This window comes from Hippocampus guttulatus, chromosome 1, assembly GCF_054856545.1.
Source record: "Hippocampus guttulatus isolate MCC_2025c chromosome 1, RoL_Hgut_1.0, whole genome shotgun sequence".
Classification (NCBI taxonomy): Eukaryota; Metazoa; Chordata; class Actinopteri; order Syngnathiformes; family Syngnathidae; genus Hippocampus; species Hippocampus guttulatus.
In genome coordinates, this window is record NC_141261.1 from 21,668,880 (window position 1) to 21,694,135 (window position 25,256).

Sequence of the window (25,256 nt, forward strand, 5' to 3'; positions counted from 1 at the left end):
AGTTTGATGACGCTTGGCATTTGACTTACCGATGTCTGTGACAGTATCTCGGCTGTTTGTTTGTGAAAGTATCCCTTCCTCATTCTCTGACTCTGAATCCTGTCGAGACAGTTTGGTGCTCTTCAGGCTGCCTGCCCTCCGTATGGAAGACAAAGAGCCCCCCTTTTTCACACGGAAACTGCGTGCTCCTTTGATCTGAAGCAGTCGCGAGCCACCGATACGAATCTTTCGCATGGGCACTGGAGAGATGTCGCGAAAGGCTAATTGAGCAAAGGCTAAAAAAGAAACTTGAGCAATGAAGCCATTCCAGCAACGGCTCACCTGTGGCCTCCTGAGCCTTTTTGTCGTCACACATGGTGTCTGACTTCAGAGTGTGGCTGCTACTGTTAAGCGAATCATGCCCGTCTTCGTCGTCGAGTATGCCCGCGAAGCTGATCTTCCTCTCGTAGCGATGTCGGCCAAGCTCAGGATCCAGACGCAGGCGGCAGCTTTCTAAATCCTACAGGTGATGAAAGAAAACACTCACAAGTCATCAGATCTGTCACTCATTTCTCTCATGCTGAAGCCAGGTTTCCACCAAGCAGTAGAGTTCAATGGAATGAACTAAGTATGGACCCAAGTAATTACAGCTATTTAGATGCAATAGAAGTCCAGTGGTTAGCGTGTCGACCTCACAGTGCAGAGGTACCGCGGTTCAATTCCAGCTCCGGCCTCCTTGTGTGGTGTTTGCATGTTCTTTGGGCAGTAGGAGGGGTACACACTGAACTGGTTGCCAGCCAATCGCAGGGCACACATAGAAGAACAAACCAGTCGGGATCACAATCACAACGAGGGACAATTTAGAGTGTTTCATGAACCTGCCACGCATGTTTTTGGAATGTTGGGGGGGGGGGGGGGAGACCACAGTAGATGGTGAGAACCCACGCAGACACGGGTAGAACATGCAAACTCCACACAGGAAGGCGGGAGCCGGAATTGAACCCTGCACCTCTGCACTCTGAGGCCAACATGCTAACCAGTCGACCACCGTGCCGAAAGCGAGAATAGTGACACAATAATAAAGTGAAAATGACGACAGAGGAGCAGCTAAAATGTTCTTTTTCCCTACCATTTGACTGCTTATTACAAGAAGAAAGATTTCAGGAAATGACACGTTTTGGGCTCAGTCAATGTGATGACCAACTTTTGAAAGCAGAAATGCAAAAGAGCAAACCTAATTGAACTGAACTGCTTAGTGAAAGTGGGAAAAAAGATCACATCCATAAAAGTACCACAAGTGGTTCTGTGCGTGGTCGCGGCAAACAAGGAAATGTCTCTCGCAGAAAGGTGGTGATTTCCAGTAACAGCTGGCAAGCAGCCATCTTGAGAGCAAACGGGCAGCCGCATTTGGTTGGATTGACGGTGTCTTGGGGTGAAAGAAAACAATAATGACTAAATGAGAACGAGATGCCAACAACCAGCATCAGCATCTGACTTACTATCATCTAAATAGTCCTCTTCCTCATCCTCTTTCCTCATTCTTCGTTTAGTCTCTTCATCGTAGATGTACCCCAGGATGTTGGCAGGACTCTCACTGTCGCAGTGGCACAGTTCACTCAGCCGCGTGCCAATCGCCTAGTTGGAGAAACACAGGACGACACACGGTGGGCAACTGGCATTTTTGGGGTTTGGAAAAATGTCCGCACCCAAAATGTTTGAGAACCCTGAATTTAATCCATCTTGAAAGCAAACATCATCCGACTCACATCTCCCCACTGGCAGAAATGTTTTGCCGCATTCCACTGGAGCTTCTGATTCCTTTTATTGCCCACTATAGGCGATCGCCCCCTGGACAGGCCTCTCTTGGTGATGTTAACATGGTGGCCCTTCATCCACTCTGGCCAATTGCCGCGGTTACAGCGATGGACAAATCGGGCACATTCAAGAAAGAGGGATGCCCGAGCCACGATGGGCGCTTCCTGGGAACAGCCGAGGACAAGGTCAAGCCAGGGAGATGAATAAAAGGGATGCATGAGGAGACGGATGACAAGTACCAGGTCCAGAGCAGCGGCGAGGATTGAAGCGTCAGGTATGGTGCCTGGCTCGCAGCAGTTGAGCAGAAACTGGAAGCGTTTCATGCCTTGTCGAATTGCACCTAAATTTACCACATTTTTGTTTTTTATGGCCTCCTGACTGGCGGCAAGACGCTCCTGGAAACCATGGGGTCCTTGACAAATGGGAAATGGATTTTCGATAGTTGAATGCAATTTTTTCCCCATTTAACAGAACACGCTTGATCGCCACTGACAAATGATGTCGAATTATAAAGTAGCCACTGGCAGTTGTCCCGGTAAATTGTCGACATTCATTGTGTGATCAAGGTTTGAAATGCTGCGAAAGCATTTTTCTTTCTATCACTTACTGAAATGACAAGTGAAATCACACAAACAATGTCATCATTTGTCATTCGAAACTGCCACCAAATTAACAGCACCGGAAGCATAGAAGGCTCTAAAAGCAACGTGTAAGGACCACACCACAGAAGAAAGATGCTTGAAAGATATAAAGTCTGTGAGAGTAAAAGGGGGAGGGTTGAGGTGTTTTTTGATGGAGGGGGACATGCATGCAACACAACACACTTTTACAGCAGAAACCTCAAAACAGCCCTTTCTAAAAAGAAACTAGGAGAAGACTGCAGGAGATATGAGATGAGACGTCAAATAAAGAGGGAGCACAGAGAGTAATGAAGGAGTGGGGGAGGGGGTGTTATGGGAGCAGTGAGTGGCCGAGGGGCTGCTGGGATTTTTGGGCGAGGTCTACCATCTTTCTCTTCTGTGTGGTGAAGCTTGGATGGATTCCTCCTGCCAGACCTCCATTTACCGAGCCGCTTGAAGAAATTCTCTTCCTCATCTCTGCCGTATTCGGGCCCGGCGGCAACCCCCTCTGACAGCTTGACTGCGCTGGTGAACTTCACCTGCTCATGGATGGCCAAACACAACGTCACATAAGAAAAAAATAAGACTTTACTGATCCCACACTTGGAAATTTGCTGGATACAGCAGTAAAAGACAAATTCAAGAGATTTAAAAGCATACAAGTTAATAAAATAGAGGCAGGGTCAACCCTCCTGACCTTTGAACTTTGCCGTATGAAAGAGAGTCGATCTACTGAGCTGATATCCAACAGATCCTCCACACCATCGGTAAGCCCAGAGAGAGAGGAACGCTTCAGCCAGTTGCCTGGAGACAGCGTGAATAACATATATTCGCACATACTACAGTGTGAGAGCATCTCAAATGCATGGGTACAAAGCACACATAGTACACAGGTGGTTGCGACACACAAGGGTGCATAAGGTGGACGGCATTCACATTCATTCACAACATGCAAGCAAATTCCAAGTGGAAAGATGAAGATGCCAGAGAAATGAAGTCAACTAGCTGAGTCCTTCTGAATTCTGGCATCACGGAAGCCATCAACACAATTCGCAAGATCTAAGCAGACCTCACGATACCTCAGTTCAGTGAAGATTCCTCACCGAGGAACAAAGCATGAACATTTCTGGCAACACTAACCCCGAAAGAAAGAAATTGCAATGCTTGGTATGGCTTTACTTTATGCCACAGTCCATGTCTGCAGCAACCTCCATCCTTCCATCTTCACATGCCACGTACGACTACAAATCACAAGTTGACCTCAATCTGGGCCTGCATGCCAGGAGGGGTGATGCAACACCATAACAGACAACATGAAGATGATAACATGAAGATGGTTCCACTTCCACATACGTAAGACAGAGAGGGTGAGTGGTAGGCGAGTGGTCCTGCGGCATGCTGAGATGTAAAAAAGGAACATATAAGGTGACAGGATGCAGTGAAGTACATTGAATGTGGAGAGACATGTGATGTGTGTGATGATTTGGTCTTTGTTAAACTGAGAAACAGAGGTGGCAGCAAATTTAAGAGATATACACATGAGGACTTGATTTAAGTTAACTTGTGCTTTTCTCATAAAAATCTCAAGGTAGGTGCACCTACCTATAGGGAGTTTCAGTTTCTTACGAAGTGAAATACGTCGGGATCTTGATCGGGAGCGACGGTCCGTGGTGGTACCAGAATGGGCGGTGGTGCATTCTGAGGTGTCCTGTTCAGACTGGCTGCTGGTGTCACTGGCAGCACTCTGCGACTTGAACATCTTCCTCCAAAAGTCTTTCCTGCCCAGCAGAGCTCCTGGGATCTGCTCCTCACTGGAGACAGACACAGAGAGGAGTAGAGGTATAGTTCAACTTGAAAAATAAATAAAACCCTTCCTCTATTGTTCCAGAACAAAGTGATGGCGGCCAGCATGACATGGATAGACACAATGGGGGAGATGTGATGAGGTCAACACTCACTGATCGGGTGTCTGGGGGGGTCTACTGGAGATGTAGCTGCGACACTCATCTGCAGCACTGGACATCTGACCCTTCTCCCCGGACACACCCGCCTCTGACCTGCACGCACACACCCCAACAAACAAACAGCACTCAGGCCACCCATCCATCTGAAAATGCTCCAAATTAGCATACGTGCAGTTGCACTCTCTGCGATGTTAGCATCCAGGGAAAATATTTGCACTCTCTTGGCTGGGTCTGTCCCCCCAGACTACAGATCATAGACTTTTGCATTTCTCAAAGAGGTGAGAAGGTGCTCAGATAAGCAAGGAAATTAATGCAAAGAGTCTGTCTGTGTCTTGTCAAGGACAAGTACCATTTCGCCACATGCAAGAGGAACAAATGCAAACAACAAGACAAGCAGTGATGAGACGGTCAAAAGTGGATGAGAATTCATCTTTTTTTTGTTGAGTACATGTCAGGGATTGGCCCCAATGAAGCATTTTTCGCAGTACCTTTTTGGACCTTGCAGTTTGCTCTCATCTTTCTCATCAGGTTTTTTGGTTGCTGTGACCTTCTCTGCACTGTCTAGGAGGGCGCTCAGAGCCACTCGACGAAAAACATTTCCGTGGGCCTCCTTGATGAACTGCACCAGCTGGCGGATGTCGCAGTACAGGCCCTGTGAAGGAGGGTGACAAGCAAGCATCAGAGAGTCACCAGTGGAGGCGGCTCAGTGGGAGGCCTGTACTGTACTGCCAAAGTGACTTACACTGGCATTGTTTTTCAATGTTTACAATGTACATTGCCGAGCCCACCCATTTCCTTAAGTAATTCATCTTTTACTATTTCAAATGGCTCTTTTTGTATTTCAGATTTTTTGTAAAAGTGAAAGAAAAGTAGCAAAGGCAGCATTTCATTCCTTATTATTGTTGTGTTTTTTTCTGTACATATGACATGGCGAATCTCGGTTCTTAATTCATTCATTCATTTTCCGAACCGCTTTACCCTCACTAGGGTCGCGGGGGCTGCTGGAGCCTATCCCAGCTGTCTTCGGGCAGTAGGCGGGGGACACCCTGAACCGGTTGCCAGCCAATCGCAGGGCACACAGAAACGAACAACCATTCACACTCACACCTAGGGACAATTTGGAGTGTTCAATCAGCCTGCCGTGAATGTTTTTGGAACGTGGGAGGAAACCAGAGGACCCGGAGAAAACCCACGCAAGCACGGGGAGAACATGCAAACTCCACACAGGCAGGCCGAAGCTGGAATTAAACCCGGTACCTCTGTCGGTTCTTAATAAATTTGAAAATTGACAGAAAAGACTAAAGTTTTGAGGGAAAAATGCATTTCATCACTTTTGGAATAAAGCACTCTAAATACCTTCTTGATGCACTGTATGTTTAAAAGTTTTTTTTTTTTTTTTTTTTACATCTGTTCCTAAGCCTTGGTGAAAAAAAAAATCTTTGATGGTACAGACCTGGTGAATAATTTTGTCATATTTTGATCATACAGAATGGCATGATTGAGTGTGTCTTTCTATATACCAAGTGTTGAATTTAGCTTTGATACAAGGCGTAAAAACCAAAACAAACAAAAAAACCCCCCCAAGGTAGACGCACAATTACAAGCACCCACCAGGTTCTCAGGGCTGTGAAGCTCATGTGTCGTGGAGGCGCAGCGGGTGATCAGCGACTTGAACATGCAACCCACCACCACCGCCTCCATGTTCTGCGCCAGGGACTTGTTATCCCCAGTGGTGAAATTGTTCCCGAATCCCGCCTTGTCTGAAAAAAAAAACAGGGTGGGGGCAAAGACCACGGATCACACGGGGGTGGTTTAGTCAGCAGAACATGACAAGGAAACATTTCTCACGTACGACAAGTTGGGGTTAAAGGGGGCAAAGAAAACAGGTCTGTACAGCATATGGGGGGAGAAGCAAACTGAAAAGGATTCTGGGTAAGGAAAAAAGGAATACATGCAAGTGACTAAGGCCTGCTTTTGAACCGCATTGAACTAATCATTCTCTTGGCTGAAAGAATACAGATTGGTAAATTTGGAGTTGCAGGCGAGATTTGTAATTTTAGGACAGAGCGAGAGGGGCAGCAATGGAAGCTGTGCCTAAGAAAGGGTCTGCTCAGGTGGGTTTATCACATCTTTAATATCAATGTTCTATTGATTATACATCATGTGTATCTACCGATGTTTCGTTTTTTCGCCCTCCTGGACCTCTCACCTGCACTGCCGTACTCTGCAAGAGAAAAGAGGCGGGGCACAGGTTGTGATTGACATCAGGCCAGCACAGACATGTACGTGGTGTCAGGAAAGGACCTCCTCAGAGAGGTCAACCCAAGAAAAAACATTGGTAAAAGTAACATCCACATATTTCAACAAAAAACTTGCAAGGCTTTCATCATCAAAACACTCATCAGTTCGGTCACTTGCCAATATATTGTTTCCAATTTTGTATGATGTCATCAAGCAGAGACAAAAACAATGTCAATGCAAAACTGAATTGGCATGTAGAGCATGGGTCAATGCTCAGCGGTCATGCCGCAGATTGAACAGAGATGTCATGGGCAAAGCTTTGGATTGGCAAGTGTACGAAAATGGATGAGCAAAGGAGGGAGGAAGGAAGGACGGAAGAAGGGGCTGAAGGAAGGATGCAGCACATTGGTGAAGGAGGAGGAAGTGAGGGATGGTGGAGAGAAGCGGGACAACTGCGACAGACAGGGACAAGCGGCGTTGGGAGGCAGACCAACAGAGATAGAAACAGCGATAGCACTGGAAGGGAAAACAATTCAGTTTTGTCAACCACACGTTTGAGTCTTAAAGACGACAGTTGTGTCTTCACGGATGCTGTATAATCCAGAGCATAATGTGTGGCAATTGTAAGTGTAAAATAAATCAATCAATAAAATTATTTTAAAATCCATTTTGATGGTGTTATTTACAGAGGAAGCAACACCAAACAAGTACCAAAAAGATTTGTTTGTTCTAGACCAGTGGTATCAAACATACGGCTCGCGAGCCGGAACCGGCCCCCAAGGAGGTTCGATCAGGCCCGCAGGATCATTTAAAAGTGAAAACATGCATAAAAGATACAGAATGAATATTTTAATAAGGTGCAATTCATGGAGTATCCGCTAGGGGACACCCTGTTTTGATCAGAGTAGAAGACAACAGTAGTCTCAGTCTGTCACTGAGACAGACCCAACACAGCAACGCTATCAAGGACGTGTGAATACTTTATTCTTTACACATTTAATAGCACTCTCCTTAGTTTGTAAGGTGTAGGCAGGGGTTAAATTTACATTTTATATGCACATGTGTAAATAGTTTTAAAATTCCTTTCTTTATAAATCTCGTTTAATCTTGAAGTGCATTACTATATTTTTCAATACCAATTACTTGTTCAAGTTTTGTGCCTTTGTACAATCAGTGGGATCAGTTGCAATGCATATATGTGAATGATAAAAGTAAATTGCACATTTGTCTAAGGAAATCGAAGGTGCTTCATGAAATGTTTTGTAAAAGAAATGTTCATTAAATTTCAACATTTACCTAATGTTCTTGTGCTTCTTTAGACCAAAACAAAGGAAAGACATATTATTTTGGTTATTTATAGCAGAGTATGGTATCATTTTAATGGTCCGGCCCACTTGACATCTACCGAGGCCGTATGTGGCCCACAATGTGAAATGAGTTTGGCATCCCTGTTCTAGTCCCACTTGTAAATCACAATTATGCATAATGTTTGAACTTTAAATCTGATCTTAAATATATTTAGAAAAACTACACTGAAATAAGGATTCAATTATAATGTGTTACACGTAAAAATTGCACCGAAATGTTTTGGAGGCAGTGATTCTTTCGCATACCACTCGAGAGAGCCTACATGCCAAATTTTGAGAATCACTTGATCTATATGACCTGTTTTTAAACTTTTTACTAGTCACCGTGATCTTGACATTTCTTTTGGAACAACCAATAAACTAATTAATAAACAATAAAAAATGACAGGCTGACTGACTGAAAGGTCCACCTCAGACACTATCCTGAGTTTATTTGTGGCTACCTCTCACAAAGGCACATACTCACTGTCGGTGATGGGCTCCATGCAGAAGCCCAGCAGAGCATGAAGGAAGTCCACAATGTTATTCAGGGAGTCTTTGTTGACGTAGTCGCGCATTGTCTGGCGAAACTGCAGTTTGTCCAGCTTGTAAAGGTTGGTCAGGCAGTTTTGAGCCTGATAGGACAGATTATTAAATATTTACCGGTATATTCAGAAAAACATGCAAGAGCACGACAAGATGCGATGAAACACCATCACAACACAAAGGCCCTGATAGTAAGAAATTAAAATGTATACATTTTGCTGGATTGTTGGAAAAGTAACCAAAGAGAAAACAATTCTGACCTGCATCCTCAGGCGATCTCCTGAGAGGCCGCGGTGTCCCTCGCCACATCCGTAAGCACAACCCAGAGACTTTACGATCTTGATGAGCATGGAAAGGGCCAGCCGATGAGTGCTGAGGCAAGAACTCTCCTCCTGTTTATTGTGAAGTTCAAAAACATGAGCAGCATATACCGTATAAACCAGTGTAAAAGAATGTATAACAATATGCAGCACGCAGCACATGGAGCCAAACAAATAGACAAAAACATTGTTGTTTTTTTAAATAAATGTACTTGTCCTGCACCTACAACAGTCGTGTAAAACCCATACATAAAAAAAAAAACATTTTACACAAAAATAAATAATTTGAACAAATCACAATTATACTGTTGCCGTGCCATTGGGATATGGAGGTTGTTTATTTTTATTTGGTTGGTTTGAATGAAAATAATATTTGGTTTATAATATTGCAGTTTTATTAAATGTGGCCTGACGGACCTAAATAAATGGGCATTTGACTAATTTAAAAAAAAAACTATTTGTACATATGCATGCATGTAAGATTGCATGTCTTGCTGGATAATTGCGCTTCGGTATCAGTGAAGGGGTTTGAACTTCACCTTTTCAGACCGGCAGTCAAGGGTATTTCAGTATGGGTCATTTCTATTTTTCAAGTCTTAGTTTTTATGTATTGCATGTTCAAAATAAAAAGTTGACTCAACAAACCAAACAGGAGAGGTTGTAACCAGGACTGGTGTCAAACTAACCTTTTTGTCATTGTCCTTGTTATTCTTCACGTCATCCTTGCTCCCTTGCCCACTTCCTCCGCCACTACCTCCCCCACCTCCGCCTCCACTGCCACCATCTCCACCACCACCACCTCCGCCGCCTCCCCCTCCTCCTAGGCTGGGGCCAACTGTCTCCTTGGCTCGCACCTCTTCATTCTCCTTGTTGTCAGGCTTGGACAGCTTTTTACCCATCCCAGGCACCACACCCAGCTGCAGCAGGCACTCGATGATGTTGAGCGCCACATCGCAGATCCTGGAACTGATGTCATGGCTGAGGACAGCGTAGAGGACACGCAGCACAGCCTGATATAAAAGAGAGGGAGAAACAGCTCATAAGTGTGCCTTTGGTAAACATTCTCTCTGTCTCTCTCTATACTGTGTGTGTGCGTGTGTATAAAAAATTCCTCGTCTCACCCCCCCCTCGGGTGGTGTCCGTCCCTCATTCAGCTCGGGTCCTCTACCAGAGGCCAGGAAGCTTGAGGGTTCTGCGCAGTATCCTTGCTGTTCCCAGCACTGCACATTTCTGGACTGAGATGTCCGATGTTGTTCCCGGGATCTGTTGCAACCACTCATCTAGTTTGGGGGTCACTGCCCCGAGTGCTCCGACCACCACAGGCACGACTGTCACCTTTACCTTCCAGGCTCTCTCCAGCTCCTCTCTGAGCCCTTGGTATTTCTCGAGTTTCTCGTGTTCCTTCTTTCTGATGTTTCCATCACTTGGGACCGCTACATCCACTACAACGGCTTTCCTCTGCCCTTTATCTATGATCACGATATCTGGTTGGTTCGCCATTACCATCTTGTCAGTCTGGATCTGGAAGTCCCACAGGATCTTCGCTCTGTCATTCTCCACCACCTTCGGAGGCGTTTCCCATTTTGACCTTGGGGTTTCCAGTCCATACTCCGCACAGATGTTTCAGTAGACTATGCCAGCCACCTGGTTATGGCATTCCATGTAGGCTTTCCCTGCCAGCATCTTACACCCTGCAGTTATGTGTTGGATCGTCTCAGGTGCCTCTTTGCACAACCTACACCTTGGGTCTTGTCTGGTGTGGTATATCTGGGCCTCAATGGCTCTGGTGCTCAGGGCCTGCTCCTGAGCAGCCAGGATGAGTGCCTCTGTGCTGTCCTTCAGGCCAGCCCTCTCTAGCCACTGATAGGACTTCTTGAGATAAGCCACTTCAGTTATGGTCCGGTGGTACATCCCGTGTAGGGGCTTGTCCTCCCATGATGGTCCCTCTTTCAGCACCTCATCCTCTGTTCCCCATTGTCTGAGACATTCTCTGAGTACGTCATCCGTTGGAGCCTTCTCCTTGATGTATTCATGGAGCTTGGATGTTTCATCCTGGACAGTGGCTCTCACACTCACTAGTCTCCGGCCTCCTTCCTTTCGGCTTGCGTACAGTCTCAGGGTGCTGGATTTGGGATGGAACCCTCCATGCATGGTTAGGAGCTTTCGGGTCTTAACGTCCGTGGTCTGAATCTCTTCCTTTGGCCACCTTATTATTCCTTCAGGGTATATGATCACTGGCAGGGCGTAGCTGTTTATTGCCCGGGTCTTATTCTTGCCATTGAGCTGGCTTCTTAGGACTTGCCTCACTCGCTGGAGGTATTTGGCCGTAGCCGCTTTATGTAGGGACCTGCAGTCTTGTGCGACTGTTCTGTCAACCAGGAGCTGATGTTTGGCTCCTCTGGTATCTGTACCACTGCCCTTCTGTGCTTCGCTCATGTATTGATCCATGTGTGCCGCAATGATGCCTGACATGAGCTTCCATGTTGTGGAGAGACAGGTTATTGGCCGATAGTTGGATGGGCCTGCACCCTTTGAGGGATCCTTCATGATCAGGATCGTTCGCCCTTCGGTTAGCCATCCTGGGTGAGTCCCATCCCTCAGCAGCTGGTTCATTTGTGCTGCTAGGCGCTCATGGAGTGCTGTGAGTTTCTTTAGCCAGTAGGTGTGGACCATGTCCGGGCCTGGTGCTGTCCAGTTCTTCATATCTGAGACTCTTTCCTGTATGTCTGCCACTGTTATGGTAACTGGGTTCTGTTCAGGGAGGTTGCTGTGCTCCTCTCTCAGGGTCACCAGCCATTGTGCACTGCTGTTATGTGCAGCCTCCTTCTCCCATATGCCTTTCCAGTACCTTTCAGTTTCCAGTCTTGGTGGGTCAGCTCTGTTGTTAGGACCCAGCCACTGAGCGTACACTTTTGCAGGTTGTGTTGCGAACAGCCTGTTTATTCGTCTGGCCTCATTCTCTTTCGTGTACCGCTTTAGGCGGCTGGACAAGGCTCGGAGCCTTTGTTTGGCAGTTTCGAGTGCTTCAGGTATGGTCATCTGGATGTACCTCTCGGGTATCGGCCTTTTCATCACACCTCTCTGGGCCTCAGTCAATTGACTCACATCTTTCCGAGCCGCCGTATATATATATGTGTGTGTGTGTGTGTGTGTGTATATATACATATATATATATATATATATATATATATATATACACCCCCCGAATAAGACCCGGGCAATAAACAGCTATGCCCTGCCAGTGATCAGATACCCTGCAGGAATAATAAGGTGGCCAAAGGAAGAGATTCAGACCACGGACGTTAAGACCCGAAAGCTCCTAACCATGCACGGAGGGTTCCATCCCAAATCCAGCACCCTGAGACTGTACGCAAGCCGAAAGGAAGGAGGCTGGGGACTAGTGAGTGTGAGAGCCACTGTCCAGGATGAAACATCCAAGCTCCATGAATACATCAAGGAGAAGGCTCCAACGGATGACGTACTCAGAGAATACCTCAGACAATGGGGAACAGAAGATGAGGCGCTGGAAGAGGGACCATCATGGGAGGACAAGCCCCTACACGGGATGTACCACCGGACCATAACTGAAGTGGCCAATCTCAAGAAGTCCTATCAGTGGCTAGAGAGGGCTGGCCTGAAGGACAGCACAGAGGCCCTCATCCTGGCTGCTCAGGAGCAGGCCCTGAGCACCAGAGCCATTGAGGCCCAGATATACCACACCAGACAAGACCCAAAGTGTAGGTTGTGCAAAGAGGCACCTGAGACGATCCAACACATAACTGCAGGGTGTAAGATGCTGGCAGGGAAAGCCTACATGGAACGCCATAACCAGGTGGCTGGCATAGTCTACCGAAACATCTGTGCGGAGTATGGACTGGAAACCCCAAGGTCAAAATGGGAAACACCTCCGAAGGTGGTGGAGAATGACAGAGCGAAGATCCTGTGGGACTTCCAGATCCAGACTGACAAGATGGTAATGGCGAACCAACCAGATATCGTGATCATAGATAAAGGGCAGAGGAAAGCCGTTGTAGTGGATGTAGTGGTCCCAAGTGATGGAAACATCAGAAAGAAGGAACACGAGAAACTCGAGAAATACCAAGGGCTCAGAGAGGAGCTGGCGAGAGCCTGGAAGGTAAAGGTGACAGTCGTGCCTGTGGTGGTCGGAGCACTCGGGGCAGTGACCCCCAAACTAGATGAGTGGTTGCAACAGATCCCGGGAACAACATCGGACATCTCAGTCCAGAAATGTGCAGTGCTGGGAACAGCAAGGATACTGCGCAGAACCCTCAAGCTTCCTGGCCTCTGGTAGAGGACCCGAGCTGAATGAGGGACGGACACCACCCGAGGGGGGGTGAGACGAGGAATTTTTTTTTTGTATGTATGTGTTTGTGCGTGTGTTTAAGTGAGAGAACTAGAGAGAGAGAGAGAGACAGAGAGAGAGAGAGAGGAGTGAGAGACTTATGTTGATTGAAATGAAGTAATTTTGAAGTAATTCAAACCCATGAATTTCAATAAATATGCATTGCCATTAATTCACAGATTGAAAAATGTCCATAAATTTGGCACATGTTTGTCACTCACTGAGAGGTCTAACATTCCATTTTTCAGCACAAAGTTATTGGTGCCCTCAATGTTGTCGCCCTCTTCTTGGCAGGAGTAGTTGATGCAGGAGTCGGTCAGGCTGCGAGGAAGGTTGGCACAGGCCAGTGTCTCCACGGGCATCTCCGGGACAACCACGGGGTTGCAGAGCCTTTTCATGTGCTCAGTGAAAAAGTCGGCATAGCCCACATTAAAGGACGCCACAGTCGTGTTGAAGGCGGCCATGGTGATGGTGGAAATCTGGGATCGAACTGAAGATACAAAAGGACAGGCGATTCATTCTCAAAACACAGTTTTCCCCATTTGCTCAGCAATGATGCCAGGACACAACAATATCATGGATATCAATAACAAATCATAATTTCTCATTAGAATCCAACAAAAAAACATTTAATAGAAAACAAAGATGCAAACAAGGCGGTAGCTCATCTGTAAGTAAGTACTTGGGCTTGAGAACTCGAATCTTTCTGAAATGCATCGAACGTCCCACAGACACATTTTTTGACAGTGTCTGTAATGACATTTCTCATGCCTGCATGATGTGGCGTGCAAAAACAAAAATCTGGGAAAGAACAACAACAAAAAAATCAACCAATTTGACCAAACCGATCACAATTTTTTTTTCCTAAGGCATTGGCAGCACCATTGTATCCACACAGACAGTTCAGGGCCATGTAAGTCCGTTGCACTCTATCTAAACCCCTCATGATCTTTTCACTATTTATTACCACCCTCTCTTGGTGCAGTCAATGAGATTTTCCCTGTTCGTGGCACGTCTCGTCAGGTGTCGCCACTGTCATGGCAAAGTTTTTACATCGCATGCCCTTCCAAATGCATCCCACTCATTTTCATCCAGGTTTGGCACTGGTCGTGGCTCGGAGTTGGGGTCTCGCAACCCGATTAGGATTTGATCCCTGGTGCTCTGGGTCAAAGACGCAATTCATTGCAAGGTGTTTCATCTACCATCACTAGTTGTTCGACCGTAGCTATTCTAGCATCGTTTGTTGGAAAGTGCTCCTTGGTGTTTGTAGACTAGATCTTAGGTTAAGATATGTGAAAGTTGAGATGCAAGATTAGTCGAAAGAAGAGTTGATAAGATAACAAATGATAAAATAATTCGATCGGCAGCCCCAAAGTAAATTGCGTTTGGGATTCAAACTAGCGTAATTATTTAAAACGACAATTTCTTGAAAAAATTGATTCAAACTGAACCCAGAAAAACTCAAACATTAAAAACGCGATAACGCAATCAGTCAATGCATACAAAGGTTATCATCGACAAAATCTCAGATTTCCGATGCTCAGTACATGGCACACAAACCTCTTACCCTCTTTGACGGTGTTCTCGCTGTGGCTGTTTGAATGGTCAGGCATGTCTCTGAGAAGCGAGTGGTGGGAATGCGAGTGCTTGGTGCTCAGGCTGTCGGCATCGGTGGCTGTGTCTGTGCTGCCCCGACGCGTAAACTTGCCTGTAACACAGGGAGGAGATTGTTGTATTCATATGTAAAAAACATTCTGGTAAATTCTTGTCAGAAGGAGAGTGAAGATGGTCAGTGATTTTTGCGGACAGGACAATTTAAATCCCTCTTTAGGCGATTGGAGATTGGGATGTTGAGGTTGAGGATTTTGGCTTCTTGGTTCTAGTCTATTGTTGATGGTAAAAGCTTTGCGCAAACCCATGATGGTGGCTTGCCAGCCCCCACGGTCCAGAGTACGCCGATCATCGCCCAGGCCAGAGAAGCTCCCGAAGGAGAATGTGCTGCGGGTGGGCGAGACATCAAGGTGGTCATCATGGAGGAGGAAGGGGATGCCCATTCGACGCTGGCGCTTCTTCCCAGTGTGATGGAAGGGGATGGAGCCCTTCCTCTCCCGGTCCTCACGCCGGTTCTTAAACTGAAAAAGACGCACTTCCCACTCAGAACCACTGTTGCTTCTATCCTGGTATCGATTAAAAATCAATATCTGGGATGCATTTGTCTCACCTTCTTAAAGATGTTCATGCCAAGATCAGATGAAAGGTCAGGCACAGCTTGCCGACGAAGGTTGGTTAGAGAAACCTTGGTGAACGTCTCAGTGCTCAGAGATTTGCCCTCCTCGTTGCATTTAAGACTCATATCCTGTCAAGGTGAAAACACATTTCAAAACGTCCTCCGGCTGGGTTTTGTCTACGTCCCATTGGTTCAGGCACAACATCCCCATTCTGTCATCCTTGCACTGGCACCCTGTTTATTTTAGTATTGCTTACTACAATCATTTTAAAAGTCACTTGCAGAGGCCTCAACGATCGGGTGCTTTGTGGAGCTGGTGACATTTTATTGTTGTGTTCGATCGGTGTGGTCTCCTGACTGCTTTTCATTTGCTTTTCCGCACACAAGATTAATAATTAAAAGGTGATAGAAGCATGTAGTTGCACCAAAATTGTCTCAGACTAGACACAGTACTGCAATTAAAAACATGTTTGTTTAGGCAGACATTTCATTTGGACTTTGAGTGCATACAGTGGTGGTGCAAAAAAGGGACCGCTGAAAAATGATTATTTTGTCCAAATTGACTTTTTATAAGTATGTTTCACTCAGAGTTAAGTAAAATGAACATTTTTGTTTTATTCCAACTATTAACGATTGACAACAAAAATCCTGATTCCAAATACAAATATTGTTATTTAGAGCATTCAGTTCCAGAAAATGGTAAAATGTCAATAAAGGTCCAGTGTTTTCTTTCTCCCCCTGAGTGTATATCTATACCTACTGGATGTATTAACTGCATAATGTTTGTGTTTGTGTAATTTTCTTTGGACTTTGTCAAGAAATTTATGCCTCCCCTCTATGAAAGGTACAGGACAAATAAAAAGTCATGGGTGTGGCGGATCTGTTCTTGGGTCAGTTACCTGTGTTTTGTGGGTATTGACCAGCGAGGGCGTGGCAGCCACCATGGAGCTGCTCCGCGGGCGCGGCAGAGGAGCAACCAGTGGTTCTGGGACACGTTCGGGCCTCTCCTCGAGAATCTGTCTCAGCCGTTGGAGGTAGTACATCAATGCCCAGTGCACCCCCTCCTCTGTCCAGTGGGGCTGCAGAAGGCAGCGCAGAACCGCGACATCAAAGTAGGTGGCATAGCGAGCACGCTGAGACAGGGATGCTGGCACACCGGCAGGGACTGACGTCCTGAAGATAAAGCAATCGGAAATGAACACACAGGTGAGATGAGTTACTTTGTCTGCAATGGGTCAATTTACAACATCAACCAATGCCGCTTGTTAAAGCCATTACCGGTGCTTTCCAGACACTAAATTATTCTATCAATATGTACTTATATGCATGTAATGAACAAAATCATTTTTGCATGAAAATGAAAAACACAATCAGTAATCGCACAAATCAGAACATATCAATAGAGGAGATCATATCCCGTCCCATGGACCATAGCATTGAGATCATATAAACTCATACCAAATATGAATCACTTAATTCCGCTGTTTTACATTCCTTTCCAAATGTAGGTCAGGCAGGATTAAGTCATCAAAGTTTTCTACATGCAGGAGACAACATGTACAAACTTATAGAGGCTGCATCAGAAAATGCAAACCAGTCAATAAAAATAACAGCCAGTTTTGAATTTAGACATAAGGTTCCAAAATTATTTTATGGATGGAAGAGACAAAGACGAACCTTTACTAGGACATTTGTCCAACAATGTAAAGAAACACTGTACATGTATGTAATTCTACCTGCTAAAGGGGAGACCCAAGGGAGAACACGCCCAAAGCAAACAACTGAAAAAGGAAACAAATCACAAAAGAAGGCAAAGGTTCGGTGCTTTAATACAAATAATGTGGAGGTCTAAGTTCTATATTAAATGCAGATGCAAATACCTGGGAATAAAAATTTGATTCTCATCAACTCATGAACCCAAATGTGTCAACAGCAGCAAAAATGAGGCAAAACAAAGTGTACATTTTCACAGAAATGCCATAAAATGTACACTAAATTGCTTTATGGACAACAGTCCAATCAGATGAAGGTGGTAAACAAAAGCCAGACTGCCTCCAGCATCATCAGTTCAGCTGACATAAGTGTGAGTTTATTATTAATAAACCGAGATGAAGGTCAGCAGTTGGTCAGCTGCAAGGCGTGAGGAGAAACATATTGATAGCATGAGAGCGATGGCGAGCCATGGAGGACAGCGTTTCATCTTGTCGGCTGCAATGAATGGAGCGGACAGAAACGCTCAATATCTTCAGTTAATCAGTTTGGGAGCGGACAGCAGGTTGCTGCGTCATGTTTCGCCGTCTCGCCTGCTGCTGGGTTGCCATAGATACAGGTTGTCAACACCCACCCAGTGGGCCCACTTGCAACACTCGCAGCCCCTGATTGGGTGCAAGTAAAAGCAGCAAGGCAGCCTGTGGTTGCCATGCAAACTGCCTCCCGCATCAGCAGGCTTTCTGCGGGTGAGATGTGTGGTGCTGCGGGATGACGATGCAGCATTAATCACAGGAGCTGAATGACGAAACCACAGAGGTGTGTCTATTAAAGAAAAAAAATCTCTCTCTCTCTATATATATATACAGGTATATATATATATTTTTTTAGAATGGCAACCAATCAGCCGTGAGCAAGTGTCACAACAACCCACATTCACACACATTTTTTTTAAATTTTTATCCTGGACTTAAATTATCCTCAGAAGAGGATAGTTCGAGCGTGTTTTTTTTCCCCCCCTCTCCCTACCTAGTGGTTTCCTTTCTGAACTCTGACTGTAAATTTCCCCATTGCGGGACAAATAAAGGATCTCTTAATTCTTAATAAACACATTTGGTGCACAGTGGCATCACACGAGTTGTTTGGCTATTCCTTTGCCCAGGATATCAAATAAACACAATGTCAGATGTCAGTTGCCAATAGATGGCCAGCAAAAACTGCCTCTCTCCACCAAAGACACACAGCCTGACCCCAAAGTCTGGCAAGGGAGCCTCCATGTTGCCAGACTTGCTGCGGGCAGTCCAAATCAAGCCAGGCAGGCAACACTGCCAGCACGTTACTTCAGCATAATTACACCGGTTATGCGGGCAAATACTCCCTCAGGCCAAAGCCATGCGACATGAGGAGACAGGGTGGCTCGGAGCGACAACATTACGGAGCTCTCCGTGTGGCCCAGTGGGCTGAGTTGGGTGCTTTGCAAACATTTCCGTGGGGCTAAATGCTTAGCCACCAGCGGGATGATGGCACCGGCTCTGTGTCGGCGCGGGTCACTGCTGCTCCCGGACGAATTGTTCATCATGACAGCATCCGCAAAGGGAAATAATAAGGAACATGCAGTAGTTTTTTATTGGATGGATGCAATGGTGGAAGCATGGAAAAAAAGCACAGATTGATGGTGGGTAATATGAGTGAGACCGAGAGATTACTGCAAGCTCAGACAATTGAACAAAAGAAAAATAAGAACTCAGTAATGGATTAGGAGGCCAATACGTAATGCTTGTGTCACCATCATTTATACATTGATAAAAAAAATGATATTAACACTTATAAATCAATGTCACTTGTCAGTGACCTTGAATTGAAATGCCTGTACTGAGTGAGGTTTGTTGGGCGTAGATGACACAGTCTTATTTGTTGATTGAAACGGCACTCACTTTTTCTTGGACGGTCCTTTGACCAGTGGGGGTTGCTGAGAGGGTCCGCCTTTCTCCACAGAATTACCGCGGCGACAGCTGTGCTCTCCTGCGGCTGGGGAGGAGGAAGAATCGGAATGGCCAGCCTCACAAACCACTTGAAAGCCCTGTGGAAGGCACAGGAAGCCCAAGATGGAGAGACAAGCAGTTGTGAATAATGTAAGGGCCGAAAGGTTCCTGCTTGGACCCTGGCTAACCACATTAATGTTCGCTGATGCTGGGGGCTAATGAATGACAACATACCCATTATGGCTGGCCAATAAAGCCCAACTGCCCTTTCCCTATATTTTAGGGCTGAATGGTGACACAATATAGAACAGGGGTCACCCACCTTTTTCCAAGACGATTAATGTGAAAGGTTACCAGTTTGAGGCACACTTCTAAATTAATGAAGTTGCTTCAATCACCTTTAATTAGAAGATTGTATGGCGAATAATAGGACACTGATCAGGTTCAACGATTGGATGCCACAATTTTCAGGAATGATGAAAACAAACAGCAATACAAATCTGCAAGTCATTTCTACAAAATTCCTTGGAAATAACTCATGACCGGGGTGATATTTTTAGAAAAGGCCCATTGGCACCATGTCGGTGACCCAAGATATACAGTATGTGCCGGTATTTTTCTCAAAGTGGGAAAATTATGATATTTACATCGAAATGTATCAAAATGCAAGACAACCACTTTTGCTGTTTTATTATTTTTTTATCATCATCATCATTATTATAACCATTTGTTTTTACAGAAAAGGGCAAGGCAAATAAAATACATATTTTAAAATATGCAGCTGCACATCAAATCTCAATGTAAAAGTTGAATAAAATAAAATTTGTCATCATGTCTGCATCATGTTTTTAGTATTTCCAAGCAGTTCGGAAATTGGATGGTTACTGGCTCACTCAGGCCAGCGTCAGTGAACTTCAGGCAGCCTGACAGAGTCACAATAGCGGCGACGGGCGACCGGGCCACGGTTAATATTGAACCCTGCTATCTCACATTGAAAAACGTGATACGCCATCCAAGCCTAATCCCTATCGCTGGAGAAAGCCGTTGTCTTTTGAAGCCTCTTCCCGGAGTACAGCCAATCAACACGGAACCAATGTACGCGTTCTGATTCAACAAAAGTGTTGAAAACACTCACCATCGAACCAGGGTTTCCAGACCCATGTGGGCTGCATTGGTTGATGACTGGAGAGTTCCGTTTTGCTGGTGAAGCAAGCAAAGTCAATTAAAAAGAAAAAATATATATCTTTCTTTCATCTCAAGAGCTGAAAAGTGGTTTCTATTCACCTGTTACGATGTTACGGACCGGTTTGATGAGGGCAGTGAAGGCGGGGATATCAGGCTGGCGGTGCTCCCACATTGGCTGCCAAATAATTAGACCGCTGACGAGACGGAAGGTCAAGTCGGACTCCTGCACAAATGTTGCATACTTGGAATCTATACTTTATTATTTACTAATTTATAGGAATATTTTATGTTATTACTAGCACAGCATCTATGACATGACAATGTTCTGTTTCACTTGTCTCTGGTAGTGCAAAAGAGCCTACTGGGGAAGAATGTATGTTCGGGTGTGAAATGACCTTGATCCGGTGAATGAGGGGTGCGAAGAGGAAGACAAACAGCTCCACGGTGGCCATGCTCTTGTGGAACAATTTGGTGCGCGCGTGCTCATCCTCCTCGAACTGGGAGCTGCCGTGCTGTGGGCCTGACCCCCCAAAGGCAGAGCTGGAGCAGGAGCCGGGTGCACCTGGAGATGAGCCTTGGTTTCCAACGGGCTGTAGGAATGCACCGCCGCCACTGCCGCCGGCAGACCAAGCGTGACCCAGGCTGGGCTCGTGGTTGCACTCCTGAGCGGCATCCAAGAGCATCCAATGCAGCGTATGGAGCAGCTTGGTCTCAGCCACGCCCAGTTTGTCCTGATGACCTGCCAGAGGTCAAAAGGCAACAGTTGATGCCACAATTTTACACTGAAGGCAGACATGGGAGACAATATGGGGACAAAATGTATCGCTTGAATCCTGTTTGCATCAAATATCCTGGGGTTATTACATTATTTTTTTAAAAACTTGCACAATACCCTTTTGTGGTATACACTGCCAATTGCTCATGAAAACCAGCCTGATTGTATGTGCATTTTGCCAGGGAACCCCTCAACTAATGGGATTTTTGTACTTTCTGGAACTTTCTGGAATACGCCATAAGATGATGCCAAAGGCCCAGTTAATAAGAAAATAATAATTGATGTCTAGGAAGTAGTGTTGAAGTGAAATATCTTGAATGGGATGCTAAAATATTTGTATGTTAGGGAGGAGCTACTGTAAATTTAGCCTGGATTTAGTAATACGCGATGAGTTAAAAATGCAAAGTGTTTTGGGATCATAGTTTGTGGCTATTTATGGTTTTAATTATGAATACAAGCAAGTAGTTCTCAAAGTGTGCTCTGATCACCAGTAAAGTTACGCTGCCTCCCTTTAGTAGGAAGCTAAATAATAACAGACAAAAAAGTTCACATATTGCAACACTGGCTTAAACATTTTAAAAATCCAGTACAGTGCATTTGTTAAACTACTGTTGAATAGTACGTATGTATCTAGTAAGGGCGCTTGCATTTCATCGTTTGTTCTTAAGCCTATCCCAGCTGACTTCAGGCAGAAGGCGGACTGCACCCTGAACTAGTCGGCAGTCAGTCGCAGGGCACACAGAGAGACAAACGACCACTCACACGCACATGATGATACGAGTGGAGCCTGTACTCCCGAAGACAAATTCCTTGTGTGTTCTACATACTTGGCCAATAAAGATGATTCTGATTCCGATTCTGATACACACCACCACTGAGTGTGAACTGATCCCTCGCTGCCCACACCCAAGTCCGGCAACTGTACCACGACACAATCAGCGACTGTAACAACTATCACGTTTTTTAATTATTCGCGCCAGCGCTTGCGGGTTTCATGAAAATGAATGCATCTAACTTTTTGTTGTTACTGCATCTATTTTATGGACGGATCCGAGATAAAGCAGGGGTATCCTCACCCAGTTTGTTCCTATTGGAGAGTAAGATGGAAGTACAGTGGAGAACGTGCGGCAGGGCGGCCTGGACCAACTCCCAGCGGGATATGCTCTGGATGGCCTCGGACAGGGCTGGTGACAACCCGTGGAGCTTATTCTCCACCAGGACTCGCTCAAAGGACTGGAGAGGCAGCCAGAGAAAAGCAGAGGAGACACTTAAGACATGAACCAAAGCCTCTTTCTTTGACTTTGTCTGCCATGGTCTCAAGTGAGGCCAGGCCCATGGGAGAGACAGTGGCAGCTTTGTCGATCCCAGGGGATCTGGCCAGGCATCATTATGGATATGAGTTCTGGCTCCTGAGTAATAGGAGGAAGCAAGCGGGCAAAACTAATTTGCTAAATGCAAAATGAAGAGTGCACTTGATTTGCAGGTGAATTAAAGCAAAAAGAGATTATGTACTTATTCGTCATATGGCAATATTACAATGACTTACCACGCAAGATGCTTCATATTGTTTTCCCAACTTAGGACGCAAAAATGCACTGAAAAGAGACAAGAAAAACGATGATTTTGATTCGCCAATATCGGCGTTGACTTCCAGCTGTGACATCACCGGCACCGTTCTCCATTAAAAACATTTCCTCATCTTGATTAAAAACCTTCCGGCTTGCTCTAATTTGACCATTTGATCTAGAACGACGACAAACACCTGTTATGAGTCGGGGCTAACCTGGTCTGCCGCCACAGGAAGGTCTGGATAGGGAACGGGATTCCTTTGCCGCACTCCGGCTCGTTGTCATCCAAGCTTTTCCTCTTCACCATGTTGGCCAGTCTTCGCCGCCTGTCTTGCCTGTTCTCCCGCCTGCGTGCGACCACCGGTTGGCGGCTGCTGGCTCAGGTGAGCGGCGAGCTTTTCTCATGACATGATTGGATTCGTGCTGCGTAAAATGGCTGCAAGTGTCCGTCACCGTGCGGAGAGAGGGAGGGAGGCAGGGAGGGAGGTGGATGGATGAAGGGAGGGAGATTGTGGAGGAAGGTGAGGAGGGGGGAGGAGGCGAAGAGAATTCAGAACCGCCCATCAACGGCGGCAGCTAAAAGGTCACTGAAGGGCGATACGTGCGTGCATCCGCGCACCCTTGTATGTGCGTTCGCTTATGTGCGTTCGTGTATGTGTGTGCGTGTGCGGCTAAGGAAGATGCTGTGCAGTGCATCTATGTCATCTGACTTTGTATTTGAACTTCCAAGTTTGAATTGTGCAAATCATATGGAGAAGTGTCAGATTCAGGGGCGTGAAGCTTTCCCCGCAGGGGCGGAGCTACAGGGTGGCCAGAGGTGGCCACCCCTTCTCACTCTGTGTCCACCTCCCTGGCCGAGGGAGAATATTTTGATATGTGTGAAAATTTCTACATCTCTTGCTACATCTCTGGCTCCCGGCCAGGCAATATAATAAATGTAAGCGTGTAATTTTATTGCACTTTCATTCCGACATTTATGAACGAGGACCAAATCACTTTTTGGTAATGGGCATCCAATCAGTTAGCTCAGTGGTGTCAAACATACGGCCCGCGGGCCGGAACCGGCCCGCAAGGAGGTTCAATCAGGCCCGCAGGATAATTTAAAAGTGAAAAAAATGCATAAAAGACACAGAATTAATATTTTTAATAAGGTGCAAGTCATTGAGTATCCGCTAAGAGATACTGTTTTGATCAGAGAAGAAGACAACAGCAGCCTCAGTCCGTCACTGAAACAGACCAATGACAGCAGACACTATCAATAGCACTCTCACATTTACACATTTAATAGCACTCTCCTTAGTTTGAAAGGTGTAGGCAGGATTACATTTAGATTTTTTATGCATGTGTAAATGGCTTAAAAATCCTTTTCTTCATAAATCTCGTTTAATCTTAAAGTGCATTACTGTATTTTTCAATACCAATTACTTGTTAAAGTTTGTACAATCAGTGGGATCAGTTGCAATGCATATATGTGAATGATAAAAGTAAATTGCACATTTGTCGAAGGAAATGTAAGGTGCTTCGTGAAATGTTTTGTAAAAGATATGTTCATTAAATTTCAACATTTTCCTAATGTTCTTGTGCTTCTTTGTACCAAAACAAAGGAAAGACATATTGTTTTGGTTATTTATAGCAAAGTATGGTTTCATTTTAATGGTCCGGCCCACTTGACATCTACCGAGGCCGTATGTGGCCCACCATGTGAAATGAGTTTGACACCCCTGAGTTAGCTTGTCAGTAGCATCTTGGCTTTTATACGAACACACGCACAGAACATACAGCTAGCTTCTTCGGTCCAATTCAAAACAGATGACAGTGGTGCTGTCTCTAACCACCTGAAATCTTTCCAAGCTAGGAAGAAACTGTCAGGTAATTTCTATCGTACATCATGAACACTGAGCAAGAATAAAATTCGGCAACAATGATTACTCAATCTCCATAGAGTGTTGGTAAGGTCCTAAGTTGTAACATGTAAGAAACGTTTTACATACTCTGGTTTACGACAGGTATTTACTACTTACACCATGATTGTACTGTCCGTATATCCCTGGAAGGCAGCATATTGATAGGTGCTGTACGCGGTTCGGAGTTTGAATTTGAAAATCTGAATTTGCATGTCCGTTAAAATTTGTTTGAATGTGAATGTCTGACATGGACATCTTTGTGTGGCCTGCGATTAACTAGCGACCACCTCGACATGTGTATGTATTAACACCTATCAAGCAAAAATGGGATGGGCTTCAGCTCACCACGATCCCAATGTGGATCAAGGGACAGATGATTTTTAAAACATTTTTTGTGACTGCTGGATGTTGAATGAATTCCGAAAGTTCAATCACTTCTCTTTAGTTTTACCCGGATGTTGAACTCTTATGGTGTATCGATGCCCGAGTTTGGATTTAAATTTAGACTTACAATTTTTAGAGGCAACTTTTTGATAGTTATAAAAAATAGTTAGAAATTCATACTTTAAAATTAAACTCGAAACCCAGACTGGGCAGATAGAAAGGTATTTTCCATAACGTTGACCTTGTGTTTGGCTCATTACTATGGCCACAAAAGCATTGTGTCAAACATGCTGCAGGTGTGATGGGAAGGATTTGGGCAACATTTGGACT

The 25,256-nt window shown here is 45.3% G+C and overlaps 1 protein-coding gene across 20 annotated transcripts in view; it reads right to left on the reverse strand.

Annotated features, from left to right (window-relative positions):
* unc80 (unc-80 homolog (C. elegans)) overlaps positions 1-23,083 on the reverse strand; it is a 46,496-nt gene extending 23,413 nt beyond the window's left edge. For 12 of the 20 annotated variants that reach the window (XM_086119212.1, XM_086119278.1, XM_086119261.1 and 9 more), the window contains exons 1-28: positions 22,854-23,083; positions 22,617-22,665; positions 22,147-22,303; positions 20,691-21,034; positions 20,395-20,518; positions 20,246-20,310; positions 19,063-19,208; positions 16,321-16,594; positions 15,416-15,550; positions 15,110-15,326; positions 14,762-14,902; positions 13,416-13,684; positions 9,518-9,841; positions 8,772-8,903; positions 8,453-8,600; positions 6,552-6,602; positions 5,990-6,138; positions 4,867-5,030; positions 4,373-4,471; positions 4,017-4,225; positions 3,112-3,218; positions 2,800-2,953; positions 2,034-2,206; positions 1,746-1,958; positions 1,479-1,614; positions 1,272-1,405; positions 322-499; positions 30-239 (exon numbers count right to left, since the gene is read on the reverse strand). In XM_086119212.1, the coding sequence (XP_085975338.1) occupies positions 30-239; positions 322-499; positions 1,272-1,405; positions 1,479-1,614; positions 1,746-1,958; positions 2,034-2,206; positions 2,800-2,953; positions 3,112-3,218; positions 4,017-4,225; positions 4,373-4,471; positions 4,867-5,030; positions 5,990-6,138; positions 6,552-6,602; positions 8,453-8,600; positions 8,772-8,903; positions 9,518-9,841; positions 13,416-13,684; positions 14,762-14,902; positions 15,110-15,326; positions 15,416-15,550; positions 16,321-16,594; positions 19,063-19,208; positions 20,246-20,310; positions 20,395-20,518; positions 20,691-21,034; positions 22,147-22,303; positions 22,617-22,665; positions 22,854-22,945 (4,594 nt within the window). In that variant the 5' untranslated portion in view covers positions 22,946-23,083. The remainder of the gene's footprint in view (positions 1-29; positions 240-321; positions 500-1,271; positions 1,406-1,478; positions 1,615-1,745; positions 1,959-2,033; positions 2,207-2,799; positions 2,954-3,111; positions 3,219-4,016; positions 4,226-4,372; positions 4,472-4,866; positions 5,031-5,989; positions 6,139-6,551; positions 6,603-8,452; positions 8,601-8,771; positions 8,904-9,517; positions 9,842-13,415; positions 13,685-14,761; positions 14,903-15,109; positions 15,327-15,415; positions 15,551-16,320; positions 16,595-19,062; positions 19,209-20,245; positions 20,311-20,394; positions 20,519-20,690; positions 21,035-22,146; positions 22,304-22,616; positions 22,666-22,853) is intronic. The other 8 variants (XM_086119336.1, XM_086119326.1, XM_086119352.1 and 5 more) reach the window with 5 other exon arrangements.
* Between the last annotated feature and the right edge of the window lie 2,173 nt (positions 23,084-25,256).